Source organism: Oryctolagus cuniculus, chromosome 2 (assembly GCF_964237555.1).
Source record: "Oryctolagus cuniculus chromosome 2, mOryCun1.1, whole genome shotgun sequence".
In the NCBI taxonomy this organism is placed as follows: Eukaryota; Metazoa; Chordata; class Mammalia; order Lagomorpha; family Leporidae; genus Oryctolagus; species Oryctolagus cuniculus.
In genome coordinates this window covers 110,060,458-110,074,973 of record NC_091433.1, presented here as the reverse complement: position 1 = coordinate 110,074,973, position 14,516 = coordinate 110,060,458, and the positions used below count along the sequence as shown (strand labels likewise).

General features: G+C 47.1%; 1 protein-coding gene across 4 annotated transcripts in view; it reads left to right on the top strand.

Annotated features, from left to right (window-relative positions):
• The window catches only part of VWA3B (von Willebrand factor A domain containing 3B), a 275,082-nt gene extending 260,766 nt beyond the window's left edge, over nucleotides 1–14,316 (top strand). For 2 of the 4 annotated variants that reach the window (XR_007915479.2, XR_007915488.2), the window contains exons 26-29: nucleotides 3,291–3,391; nucleotides 13,220–13,361; nucleotides 13,598–13,815; nucleotides 14,255–14,316. Coding sequence is in view for 2 of the 4 variants with exons in the window: in XM_051835635.2 (XP_051691595.2) it covers nucleotides 3,291–3,391; nucleotides 13,220–13,361; nucleotides 13,598–13,735 (381 nt within the window). In the remaining 2 variants the exon portion in view is untranslated. Of the gene's footprint in view, nucleotides 1–3,290; nucleotides 3,392–13,219; nucleotides 13,400–13,597 lie in introns of all 4 variants that reach the window. The other 2 variants (XM_051835635.2, XM_051835636.2) reach the window with 2 other exon arrangements.
• The last annotated feature ends 200 nt before the right edge of the window (nucleotides 14,317–14,516 follow it).

Below are 14,516 nucleotides of genomic sequence, written 5' to 3'. Positions count from 1 at the left end.
CGGCTCTATTCAGTATTTTTTTTAAAACATTTATTTATTTGAAGGAGAGAGAGAGCGAGCTTTCCCATCTGCTGGTTCACTTCCCAAATGGCCACAATGGCCAGACCTGAGCCAGGCCAAAGCCAGGGCCTGTGTCTCATCTGGGTCTCCCATGTGGGTACTAGAGCCCAAGTATTTGGGCCATATTCTGCTGCTATCCCAGGAACACTAATAGGAAGCTGGATCAGAAGCAGAGCAGCCAGGACCCCAAGTGATGCTAATGCAGGATGCTGGTGTCGCAGGTGGCAGCTTAAACTGCTGCACACAATGATGGCCATGCCAGTATTCTTTTCCTGGTCTGTTGCCAGTCTTTTAATTTAAAATCTTTATTGGCAGAGAATTTTTTTTGACAGGCAGAGTGGACAGTGAGAGAGAGACAGAGAGAGACAGAGAGAAAGGTCTTCCTTTTGCCGTTGGTTCACCCTCCAATGGCCGCCACGGCCGGCACGCTGCGGCAGGTGCACCGCACTGATCTGATGACAGGAGCCAGGTGCTTCTCCTGGTCTCCCATGGGGTGCAGGGCCCAAGCACTTGGGCCATCCTCCACTGCACTCCCGGGCCACAGCAGAGAGCTGGCCTGGAAGAGGGGCAACCGGGACAGAATCCGGCGCCCCGACTGGGACTAGAACCCGGTGTGCTGGCGCTGCAAGGCGGAGGATTAGCCTAGTGAGCTGCGGCGCCGGAAATTGGCAGAGAAATTTAAAATGGCCAAATTTATACATCTTCTCCCTTAGGAATTGCCCTCTATGGTATTTGGCTTAAGAAGTCCTTCATTTCATATTTCTCTAGAAATTTCTTCTGAAAGTTTTAGAAAAAAATCTTCAGTTTACATATCTGATGATGTCATTTGTTTGATGTGCCCCCCTACCAACATGCATGCACACACACACACGCACACACACATACTTCCTGCTACCCTCAAGGAGAATCCCAGCATGGCTCCAGCGTGGCCCCAACATGGTCCTAGCCTGACCCATGAACTTGACTCCCAGCCAAGTGAAAATCCCATTGCACAGTGGACTTTCCAAGCCCCGGGGATTTCCCTCTTTCTGGACTAACCTCTCCATCTCCTTTCCATAGGAAACTCCTGTCACCCTATAGACTCTCCCTGAGTGTGGCTCGCTGCTAAGCCCTAGCGGGTTCTCCTGCATACTCTAATGCTCTCTTCCCACATTGACCACAACTCTTCTTCCCACACCAGTGTCAGCTCTTCTTTCCCACCAATCTCAACTCTTCTTCACCACCCAATGTCAAGTCTCTTCCTCACCAATCTCAACCTTTAAGGGCACGAGGACCCTGTCTTAGTCATCTTTGCCTCTCCCTCCCACCCCAGCACAGCTGCTGATGAAGAGAAAGTTTTCATAATTTTTGAAAATTATTGAATGAATGACATTTCTAATGGAAACTGACTCTGGTTGGACCACTTAAAATGCCTGGTAAACATCCCGGCAAGTAGAATAGGTTGGTAAGCAGAAAGCGAAAGAACAGTGGCTTTAAAGCCCTTACCCTGTGCTGCAGGTGCAAGCCCAAGCACTTTGCAGGGGGTGAAACTGAATCTGCAGGATACTGTGAGGAAGGGACTGCTGTCCCCATTTTCAGATAAGGAAATTGAGGCAGATAGGTCACATCATGCACCTGCAAGCCGTTAAGCAGGCATTGGAAATCAGGCAACCTGGCTCCCTGGCCTGCGTTCTAAATCACTGTGCCAACTGCTGATCTAAAGAATTAAAATATCTAGTACAATTTTTATTATTATTTATTTGAAAGTTAGAGAGACAGAGGTAGAGAGAGGGAAGGAAACAGATTTCCTGTCCACTAGTTCCTGTAGTAGCTGGGACTGGGCCAGGCTGAAGCCAAGAACTAGGAACTCAGTTCAGTTCTCCCATGTGGGTGGCAGGAATCTAACTACTTGAGCCATCATCTGGGGCATCCCAGGAAGCTGGAATCAGGAGCAGGGCCAGAACTAAAACCCAGGCACTCCACAATGGGGTGTGGACATCCCAAATAACATCTTAACCATTGCGCCAATGTCCACCCAAAATATCCAATACATTCTTGACTGTAGCATGAGGTGTTTCCATCAGGGACAGGGCCATGAGAGATGAATTTGAGGGTTAAGGAAAAGAATGAGGATCATGAGATGCTGGGGCCACAGCAGCAGCATATCCCATCTGACAGAACAAGAGGAGAAGGGGGCATCTCCCCATCAACCCAGGAAAAATCCATTAAAGAAATAGGAGCTTCGGGGCCGGTGCTGTGGCGCAGCGAGTTAACGCCCTGGCCTGCAGTGCCAGTATCCCATATAGGCGCCAGTTCTAGTCTCGGCTGCTCCTCTTCCAATCCAGCTGCTATGGCCTGGGAAAGCAGCAGAAGATGGACCAAGTGCTTGGGCCCCTACACCCGTGTGGGAGACCCAGAAGAAGCTCCTGGCTCCTGGCATTGGATTGGCACAGCTCCAGCCATTGCGGCCAATTGGGGAGTTAACCAGTGGATGGAAGACCTCTCCCCCCACCCCGCCCATGTGTGTGTGTAACTCTGACTTTCAAATAAATAAATAAATACGTCTTTTAAAAAAAAGAAATAGGAGCTTCCTGGAGCTGTCTGGGTATATGCAAAGAAGCATTCTAGAAGAACAGAATGTGGGGGAGTATTGCTGGCAGTCGGCACTGCTATGAGATATATACTATGCCAGGGAGAAGCAAACCGAGGGACATTTGAAGAGATGTCCTCACGTAAGCCTCAGAATGCAGGCAGCGACGAGACAACTGGCCCAAGATTCCCAAGGAAAATCCCCAGAGACAGAGAAGGATCTTGGAATTGACACACGGGGCAGAGGATGAGGGGCTGGAGGCACAGCGGCATGGCCAGGGGGATGGGGACACTGGAAACAGTTCTTGGAGACCCCATGAGGCTGAAGGTAGGATAGTTAGCAAAAGGGTGATGGTTACAGGTCTTAAGGCAAGGGATAGCTGAAATAGAAAGGAAGGTGACCCTGGGAAGGGCCATGTGTGCATTTTAGGTGGACAAGCTTGGCAGTCAACTCCGAATATGGAGAAATGACAGGCCTCGGTAATGACTTTTATTCAGCAAGTAATTACCAAGCGAGGCTCTAAATTTAAACTGCTCTCTCAGGTGTCACCCTGAATGGGATAATGACCAGGCGCTGTTACAATGAGTTGAGCTAGAATAATATTGTCTTTGAATGGTGGACATTTCTGATTTAAACTGAGAGAACTCTTTTGGCATTACAGGAATTCTGCCCTCGGAGTGCACTTATTAAGATCAGCCAAAACAAGTACGCTCTCTCTTGCTCTCATATAAAGTCGCCTCCGATCCAGGAGGATCCACATGTGTGAGTATACCTAACTGTGTTCTCAAATAATAATTTATGTCTTTGAACCTTAAAGCATCTGTTTCTGGGTTGAGATTCAAGACGTCTAAATTCTAGGGGCAAAAAGCAGAGGTGGACAACTTCTTACTTAAAATGTAGTTCTATGATTATTATCCCTTCAAGGTCACACATTTATCTGCTATTCATTCCTTCTTCTGGTTCTGATCTAACATCTAACATTATTTTCCAGACTTCAAATAAGCATTCAGTCCTGAGTTGAAAGTGCAGGAATTAGCCAAGGCCTTCTGCTAGGGATTCAGGAGTAGGTGTTTGGCCCTAATGGTTAAGACACTGCAACCCACAACAGCGTGCCTAGGTTCAAAACCTGGCTCCTGCTTCTGACTCCAGCTTCCTGCTAATGCAGACCCTGGAAGGTAGCAGGGAATGGCTCAAATACTTGGGTCTCTACCCATGGGGGAGGCCTAGATTTGGTTCCCAACTCCCAGCCAGCCACGAGTCCAGCCCTAGCTGTTGTGGGCATGTAGGGGCTGAGCCAATAGATTGGGGAGTTCTCTCTATCTCTCCTTCTCCCTCTGTCCTTCTCTCTTAGCCTGTCAAATTAAAAAAAAAAAAGCAGTGATTTTGGGGCCAGAGTTGTGGCATAGTAAGGTAAGCCTCTGCCTGCAGTGCTAGCATCCCATATGGGCACTGGTTCGTGTCCTGGCTGCTCCACTTCAAAAAAAAAAAAAAAAAAAAAAACACAGTATTTCTTTTAAATAACTAAGGATTCAGGTCCCTCTAATTGAACTGCATTTGGGAGCAAGAACCTATCTGCCTCCCCCTTCTTGGGACTGGGAAGAAAGGTGCTATCCCTGGCTTGTCTGTGTTCAGGTAAGTGAATGGGTGGTTACATCCGGGGTCTGTAGTGAGGTGAATGAATTTTCCTCTGAGGCAGTAGGATTGCTAAGAGATGTGAATGTGAATTAAAGCCAAGTCATAGAAAAGAGCTGAGGCATAAAGAGTGTGCGGAAACCCACGTCCACCAGGGGCATCAGAGTTGCAGTCATACAGCCATGACCTTGGAGTCAAGGGTATACAAAAAGAGGTGAGGATGGAATTTTGAGCAAGGGTTGGGAAAATGGGCCCAGGAAACACCCTCCAGTTTCACCTAGAAGTTGTGGGTTGTCTTTGGGAGTCAACCTTCTGTTAACTGAAAATGAGAATCTAGTTGAGAAATCAGAGCGAAAGTTGATCCAGCCAGTCTAACTGAGCATGTGAACACAGAAACAGCCCATCAGTTGTCTGTGCTGACTGTTCCACAGTCTGAGCTTGGCTACAGGTTTTGTACTGCCTTACGGAGTGGGTACAGGCATTGAGTCAGGTTCACACAATACAGGTTTGTGTGTGGTTAGCAATCGCATTGAAAACCGAAGAATACCTCGTTGAAAATCAAAGAACACTAACAGATTTGATTACTGATGAAGGAGGTACTCCTGCACTCATCCCTAAAAGGGGATGCACTATTAGTGCAGGGCCCACTCGGGACCTTCCCCATGACTGAACCAATGAGCTCTGCCCACACCGACAGTGCTCGCTCTCACGGTTGTGTTTAACACTGCCAGCCCCTCCCTCCTTCCCTAACCTGCTCCTCTTGAGTTGTGCCATGGGCTTTCTCCCTGCCCAATTCTGCACACACTCTTTGCTTCCATGACTCTGCACAAAAGACCCAGACTATTCTGTGCTGTTACATCAACATCATGCACGCTGCAGGAAGGGGGGCTGCAATGGGTTTTGGAGAGCTCCTAAGGTGGCCATGGTGGAAAGGACCCTGTGAAACTCAGGCATGGCTTCATAGGCAGCCCACCTCAGTTGTATGCCCCTAGGGAGGTTCCTTATCATCTTTGAGTTCAAGATTAGAGCAGTGTGAGGGTTGAGAGTGATCATTGCTGTGCCTGGCATAGGCAGGTGTTTCACACACGTGGCTGGGATTATATTTTCAACAGCTCACTGGGTATTTCCACCCGAGTCTTCAAAATCTCAAATTTAGCACATCCAGAACTGAAATCAAAGCTTCCCACAAACCTGTTCCCATCTCAGACTTCCCCTTCCCCCGACCAGTCACAGAGTCGTCCAAGCAGAAATCTGCCATAATTTTCACTTCTTGTCCTCCACCCACCATCACACCCCACTGGTCTCCAAGTTAGGTGGACCTCAACTTGCAAACGTTTCTCAGCTCTGTCCTACCCTGCTGTTCAAGGTCAGGAGCTCTCAGTTCCCCCAGCCATGTCCCACTGGAGTCCTAGGCACTCCCCATAACCTGCCTCACATGCAAATCTGCTCTTGCCCATCCTTCTCTTTAAAAATCCAAGGTTAATGTTTGGCCTAGTGGAGAAGATGTGGGTTAAGATACCTGTGTCCCTCGTCCTACATCAGAATGTCTGGTTTCATTCCTGCTCCAGTTGCTGACTCCAGCTTCCTGCCATTGTGCACCCTGGGAGGCAGCAGGGATGGCTCAGGTAGTTGCATGCCAGCTTGCACTGCAGTCATAGCTCTTGGCTGCAGCCCAGCCCAGTCCTGGCCATTGTGGACATTTGGGGAGTGAACCAGTGGATGGAAGTGCTCACTTGCTCTCTTTCTTTCTCTCTGCCTCTCAAATAAGTCAATCCTTCAGATCCACCCCTATCTCCTTTCTTATCAGCCTCTTGGTGGTTGACCCAGGCCTGCCTTCCTATCCTTGCTTGTCCCTAATCCCAGTGCCCTCTGCATGCTAATCACATTAAAATATTTGTAAGCTTTCCCCACCCAGTACTATACTTTTCACTACGCAAAGACTAAGTATTCCCTCCCTGGAATGCCATCCCTTGCCATTGCCACCTGGGGAACTTTAAGATAGAAGTCAAGTTTTTCCCCACTATGCCATGTCCCAGCACCCAACATTCCCACATAGTGGGGTGATCCCTGTGCATCCTGTAGAGGTTTCATCAAAGGAAATTTCACTGCACTGGACTTTGGTCTTGGTCCATTTTCAGATGCTATAACAAAGTATGTGAAGCTGAGTACTTTATAAAGATGTTCATTTATCTCACAGTTTTGGAGACTGAAAGTTCAAGGTCAGGTGGCCCCATGAGTTCAGCCTCTGGTGAGGGCCCTCTTGGTCACACAACATAAGTAGATGGCATCTTTCAGGAGTAGGTGTGACAGGGAGAAATCACAGGAAGCCAGAGGATGGGGAAAAGTCTTGCACTATTTATAACAACTCCCTCTCAGCAGAGTTCACTCCACAAGGCCAGCACTGATGGTCCCCTCGGAGGGTGGTGCTCCCAGTGACCTCATCACCTAGCACTGGGCCTCTCCTCTTCAAGGATCCAGCACTTCTCAAATCAGCACACTGAGGACCAAAACTCCAGTACATGAATCTGTAGGGGCCAAAACATATCCATGGTATAGTTGACCATGGAGGCACAAGTCCTTGAAGATAGGGGTCAAGTTCTATCTACTCCTGAATCCCGGTTGCCAGATTCAGCTCACAGGATGGGCTCAATCAATACTGAAGAACAAATGAATGAAGAAATAAATGGGAGTGCACGCCCAGTGGTGCTCCTTGAGGGGCATGCCACTCCACAGAGAGTCTTTGTTTAGGTGTAGCTAGAAAACATACGCTACAATCCTCTCTTGATGAATATGATATTTCACTGAATATCATAGCACATTTTGTCCATCTCAAAATTCTGCTCAAACAACATGATATCCAAATTATAGTACATAACAGAATATGAATGGACATGTCAAGATACTGCCCATTTTCACTAAACTCAACTCTATCAACCATCCTTTTAGAATTAAAATTCAGTTCTTTCTACATTGATGAAATCCTTTTGTGGCTTATCATCTTCCCCTGGCCTTTCTGAAAGCTCTTAGGTACTAATTATCTCTCTCACTTCTAGGGCTTCACAGAGCGAACATATCCACTCAGTCCCTAGTCTCCTCCTTGTAATTTCCACTGGCTTTTGCTCTAGCTGCCCTCTCTGGGAGCAAGAAACTGAGTTTAATTCTCCTAAGCAGAGGTCACGTTCAACCCAGTGCCTTCAGAGCTTAATCTGTCTCTGTTTCTGAGCTGAGCACAGAGATAAAGGTATGGGTCTTATATTGTATCTATGTTGAGAGCTCCCTCTGGCAGGTCCTTTAATCCGGAGCTCGCTCTTCTTGCTCTATAAATAGTCCATCTCCCTTTGGTTGCTCTTTAGTAAGTCTTCATGCCACTATAGCAGATGAGACTATTTTTTTAAACCTACTGCTTTTCATGGGCTATTAAAGAAATGTACCAAAGATGGCATCTCCAACAGGATATAATTTGACTAAATTGAATTGTAAAATCTTGAATCCACTATAACCATCCATTTGGGGTGGTCAGACAAGGAGTACCTGACCTCAGACAGTTGGGTGAACCAAGATACTCAGCATCCGTCTCTCCATCCTCTGCCTCTCCTGTCTTTCTTTCTCCCAGGGAGCCTTCAGCTGTGGGTAACTGAATGTATTTCCTGCAGATCCAGCCTCTGGTTTGTAACTGAGGATGGTGCACAGTGAAAAACGGGAAGGAAAGTATTATGTTGGGGGTAGGAGGAAGGCAGGTCCAACATTGATTTGATGTGGCAAAGATGATGTAGATTTTCATTTTCAACTCAAGATTTATCCCTAAATGATTCTTGAAGACCGTGCAACCTACATTATCCATATTGCTCAATCCCAAAGGCCTAAGTCTTCAAGGAGAGCATTTTGGCATCCCCGTGTGTGCAGTTAGACATGGATGAGGCTGTGCCAATTTCCTCTTTGCTAGGTAGTGTGACCACTGCATTCGCTGACACACCACATCTGGGTGGTGGGTCTTCTGAGAGTGGGTCTCTGCAGAAGGAAATGATTGTTCTTCTTCCCCTCCTCCCCTTCCCTTGAGTAGACCCTGAGCTTTCTTCTACATTCCATGACACCAGAGAGATCTTGTCCAAGTGGAAATACTCCCTTACCTCTCTATAACTTTCGCCATGTAGAGAACACACACGTAGTTTCCCAGTGTAGCCTCAATAACTCCAAGAAGCGAGTGGAACGGGAGCAACTTCCCCCATTTTGCATCCTGTCTTCACTGGGGAAGGTGACTCACAGACCAAGCTCATTCTCGCTGCCTTTTCTGGGGTCCTGTTCACACTGGAGACCTGTGGCCCCTCTCTGCTGCAGAAGAGGGCAGAGGTGGGTTTGATGCTCTGGCTCTTGGTTTTCTTCAGTGAAGGGAAGCGCCTCTGCCAGTATCCCTCAACTATCTACAGGGTAGGGGCTCTGGCAGACATACCTGCCAGAAATGTAACTGACCATGTGACTGGCCAGAAATCCCTCCAACAGAACTAAAATGCTTCCTCCTATCAGTCCTGGCAGAGCCAGGCTTGGGCAAATTACTTCCATCTTCCTTAAGAAGATGCTCCCTAGAGTAAGTGTGATTTCTTTTTGAAAAGGGATCACATTTCAAATGTGACCTCAGGAAAGACAAATAGCACTAATAATTTTCTCTGTGCTCCAGAAAATTCTCAGGGTACCTGAAGGAAGTTACTGAATACTGAGATCCTGCAGGCAAGTAACACTCTTCCCTTGCTGTCTGATTGTCCTTATGTGATCTTGGGGACGTGGCCATGTTTGAGTCTGCAGTGGGGAGACCCTGCCAGGGCTCATCTGTGCCTTTTCTGTGTATACGGTCAGTTCTCCAATTCCTGTTCCACAGACTGCTGCCTTTTGAACAGTTTTGTAACTTGCCATGAAGCTACTGGATTTAGGAGTGCGTCCCAATGGAAACTTCGGCATTACTTAGCGCTCCTCCCTCGCTCCACGTAGGGTGCTTCACATTGTCTTCCAACAGCAGTGAAATTAGTCATTGATTGAAGCTTCAAGATTCAGCACTGCCTCTAACATGACATTACATGGGTCACTTCCCTTAATCTCACCTGGTCGGTCATTCCTGACGATGTCTCCCTTCCAGCGAGATGTGCATTTGGAATCATTAAGCCTCTGTGTGTCATTCACACCCTGTCTCCTTTCTGGTAAGCTCAGGAGCCCCATTTCTCCTGCTGGAGCAAAGCCCTGAGAATAAGGAGTTCAGTGATAAACTCTGTCTCCAAGTGACCTGTGTTACCCACAAGGACAGATGCCCTTGGCTGCTTTCAGAAGCATGCTGCACTGCCATAGCACTTGGGACAGAGGACCTAAAGGGTCAGAATGATTCACTGAACTCCAGGGCCAGGGGTAGCAATTTGGACAGCTGCAGCCTCTTCTCTCCTCTCCTCTCCTCTTCTCTCCTCTCCTCTCCTCTCCTCTCCTCTCCTCTTCTCTTCTCTTTTCTTACCACTCTCTTCCTTTTCTGCCTCTTCAACTGTTAAGACTCAGAAGCCTACTGGTTCTCATCAGACATCCCTTTGGTGCCTACGTCATATGTACTTATGTTCTGTATGTCCTAAGACAGCTGGGCTGACAGATAGACATGAGACCCCAGACAACCAGCAGGAATCTGGGCAAGCTAGTGATGTTTGATGACTTAAAGGTGTTCGGGCCCCGGGAGAGCTTGGAGAGGGGTGCCCAGCAGTTTCTTGCCAGAACTAGGACCAGCCTCTCCTGAAAAGTCAATGAAGGTACAGTATTCGGCTCTACCTCCCCACCCCCCCAAACACACACACATTGTTGGCCTACTTATCACATGATTCAATCAAATCTGTAGCCTAAAGTGATTAGCAGGGCATGTGACTTAACATTGTTGTGGAAACTCATGACTGGAGCACAGGGAGATTACTGATGCCATAAACAGGAGTGTCAATTGGTAAAGTCAACAACAGGAGTCACTGTGCACTTACTCCTCATGTAGGATCTCTGTCCTTAATGTGCTGTACACTGAGGCTTAATGCTATAACGAGTACTCAAACAGTATATTTCACTTTGTGTTTCTATGGGGGTGCAAACGATTGAAATCTTTACTTAATGTATACTAAACTGATCTTCTGTAAAAAAAAAAAAAAAAAAGAAATTATCAATTCCCAACTTGACTCTCACTGGGATTAAACATGACAATAGGTCTGATCTGATTTCATCATCATTTAAAAAAAATCATCTATTATTTTTCACTTTATGTTTCTGTGTGGGAGCAAACTGTTGAAATCCTTACTTAAGGTATACTAAGCTGATCTTCTGTATATTAAGATAATCGAAAATGAATCTTGATGTGAATGGAAGGGGAGAGGGAGTGGGAAAGGGGAGGGTTGTGGGTGGGAGGGACGGTATGGGGGGGGGAAGCCATTGTAACCCATGAGTCGTACTTTGGAAATTTATATTCATTAAATAAAAGATAAAAAAAAAAAACATTGTTGTGGTGTGAGATTAAGCAAAAGAAAGCCATGTAGTAGGGCCTTTCCAGGCAAGCTCATGGGGAAAGTCTGTTGGCTGGAAGTCAAAATCATGGCAGCCCTTCCCCTGCCCATAGAGTGGGTTTGGGCCAAGCACTAGAGTGAGGCGCATGGAGGAAGGAGTGGGCAACAGCCTTCATGTCAGTTTTATACCTACCCCATCCCTCTTGGTGAAATATCTTGACCTTGGTCAGCATCGGTCATTTTGGAGAGTGGAACATGGTGACCAAGCGTCTTCTGCTTCACTGATAGACTCTTCCATGATCAAAACCCCTGCTTGCTCTTTCCTCAGATCATGACAACTCATACTGTTTTATTCTTATTCCAAAAGTAAGACATAATTAATATAATTTATAAATTGGAAACCAGTGGAAAAATGTACAGACCATCCATAGTTCCACATTTCAAAAGTGGTCACCATTTATATTTGGGTACATAGCATTCTATAATGTTTTCTCTGCTGCATTGGTTCTTCCCTCTTGTTTTTTTAAAGATTTGTTTATTTGAAAGAGCCACAGAGAGACTAAGAGACAGAGAGAGAGAGAGGAGAACGAGCTACATTCCAATGGTTTACTCCCCAAATGGCTGCAATGGCTGGGGCTGGCCCTGGCCCAGGCTGAAGCCATGAGCCAGTAACTCCATCCAGGTCTCCTGTGTAGGTAGCAGAGGCCCAGGTACTTGGGCCATCTCCTGCTGCTTCCTATGGTACACATTAGCAGGGAGCTAGATCAGAAGCAGAGGAACGGGAACTCTTAACTAGACACTCTGATAATGGGATGTCCACATCCCAACGAGCAGCTTAACCTGGTATGCCACAGTGCTGGTTCATACTATGTTGATCCTTATTTTTTCTTGTAATAAAAAGTCATTGTTTCTCCTTATCATGTATGATAGTTGCAAAAACTTTTTTTGAATGTGGAGAAAGTGACAGTTCTGGTCTTAGAATCCATCTCCCAGACACAGCCATTAACCATTTGATGCCATGGTTTCCAGTCATCCTTATGTATTCCCAACCTTGAAAACAAAACTGAGAATGTAATATCCATCCTGTTTTATAACTGCTTTCCTACTTAGTATGTTATCTGGGTCTTTCCATGACAATGACACCTCTTGTTCATTATTGCCTGCCTAGGATTCCATTGTTCATGTGGTCCATAACTTATGATACCAACCCCTTGTTGGGGGGGTGTCTCTCTTATTCCTTCTGGGTTCTTCCAAGATCTCCTTCCTGGTGTTCTTCAGACAGGTACATAGATAGGCTTGTCATCTCCTTTGTATATACCGGAAAAACTTTCTGCTTCCTGCTCTGAATTCTTGTTACTCTTCCTTCTGAGGGGTTATAGTTCATAGATGAGATTGCAATCAACTAATACATGGGACAAAGAGAAAAACCTGTGAAAAGTCACTAGAGTAGGGTAGATAAGGTTTGTGATTTCACAGAGCAGGGGTGCTGAGTGGCATGTCATTTCATGATGTCTCTGGGAACTTGGTATCACTGAACTTAAGGAAGGTACTTCAAAAGGCTTGTGGAATTAAAAGATAAGTTTGGGGGGCCGGCGCCATGGCTCACTTGGCTAATCCTCTGCCTGCGGCACCAGAACCCCATATGGGCCCCGGGTTCTAGTCCCGGTTGCTCCTCTTCCAGTCCAGCTCTCTGCTGTGGCCCGGGAGTGAGGGCAGTGGAGGATGGTTCAAGTGCTTGGGCACCTGCACCCGCATGGGAGACCAGGAAGAAACACCTGGCTCCTGGCTTCCGATTGGTGTAGCTCCAGCCATAGCGGCCATTTTGGGGGTGAACCAATGGAAGGAAGACCTTTCTCTCTGTCTCTCCCTCTCAACTGTCTGTAACTCTACCTGTCAAATAAATAAAAGTTAAAAAACTTTAAAAAAATAAAAATAAAATATCAGTTTGGGACAAGTGTTTGGGCCTTGCAGTTAAGATGCCAGCATCCCATATCATAGTACTTGAGTTTGAGTCCAGGCTCTGCCTCCTGGCTCCAGCTTCCTGTCAGTGTGGACCCAGGGAAACGATGGTGATGGCTCAAGTAGCTGAGTCCCTACCACACACAAGGAGACCTGGATTTAGTTGCCAGTTCTCAGCTTCGACCTAGTCCTGTCCTGGCCACTGCAGGTATTTGAGGAGTGAACCAGTAGATGAAATCACTCCTGTGCTCACTCTTTCCCTACTGCCTCAAATTAAGTAAATTTATCTTGGTGCAAAAAGATTTCCCCTCCTGGAATATTGGGCCCCCGGGAGAAACAATGGACCAAGAGCTGAGAAAATGCCTGTGGAGCTGGCTTGGATATTGCTATAGACACAGCAGCTGTCAACACCAGCATAATCATCCCTCTCTCCCTCTCTCCCTCTCTCCCTCCTTCTCTCTCTCTCTCTCTCTCTCTCTCTCTCTCTCTCTCTCTCCAGGGAGGATGTAGAAGCAAGTAGCTACAGTTTCCCACTCTGGCCACTGAAAGAAGTTGACACTGGAGCTTTGAAAGAGCCAAAACAGGAGAACCCTAGAAAGAAGAAAAAGAAACCCGTCAAGAGGCCGCCTCTCCAGGAGATGGTACCTTCAGACTCGGACGACTCTTCCCGTGGCACCAGGTCCCACGAGTCCCCCTGCCAAGACGTGCCCCAAGCCCAGGGTAGGGGGAGGGACGACACTGTGTAATCTCCAGCATGCCCTGAGATCTCTTTCAAAATAATGCATGTGAGATCATTCCCCAATTTCCAGGCCAGCGTAGGGCCCGGCACAGCAAGAATACCAACCCCCTTAAGTAATGCTGAAACCCACTTCTCCAGAGAAAGCCCTGGGCCAGAGGTGTAGGCGTCAGCCAGCCGTACCACCGCTGCCGCACCACCGCCTCCGGCATCCCCTCCCCTTCCTCCTTGAGGCGCCCACAGCAGCAAAGGCTGAGGACCATCACTGGGAAACCTTAAAGGCAACCATGTTTAAGAAAGCCAGAGCTCCTGCAGGGCTGCCCAAGACCTCACCCGGTGACACTGGGCCCTCTGCTGAGGTAAGGCCGCCCTGCATCCCACCTGTGCCCTCCTCTGTCTAGCACGGGCCCCTCTCCCCCGGCACCCCCAACCTGGCTCACCTACCTGTTGGAGCCTGTGCTTCTTGCTTTTCCTGACCACTCGGTATCTTGTGTTTGGCCTTGGCCTCACAGAACAGCACTCAGTCTTCTGGCAGACTGTCCACACCCAGAGGTTTTAACCTGCCAAGTTACTGTCATAGGCTTTTAAATGTTTGTGGAAGTCAGCAAGGCCAGGATCCAAGCCTGCAGCCTTGTTTTAAATTGGTTGCCCCATGTGAAGTAGGTATTTTGTCACCCTTTGAGAGGACTGGAATTAACAACTGGTAACTTGTCTCAGAGCTACAAGACTGAGCATTCACTGTTTGATTGTTTTCTGGATTTTTTTAAATTGAGCCCTCCCTAATTATTTTGTCTGTAGTCTGTTGTAGGTACCTCTAATTGAGCGTGGAACAGAATAAAAACTCTTACATTGGAAACCTTTCACAACTCCTGGATTGTTCATTGTTGTTATCTTAGAACTCATTTTAGCAATGACATGGAAAAGGATTTGGTTCTGCTCACTGATTTCCAAAATGAAATAGCTCTCCCATATTCCCTTTTTCTGGTTGGTAATAACCCTGAGGCTAGGTAACAATAGACTACAGATTATTAATAAGAAAAGTATTGGACAGGGCAGGGTT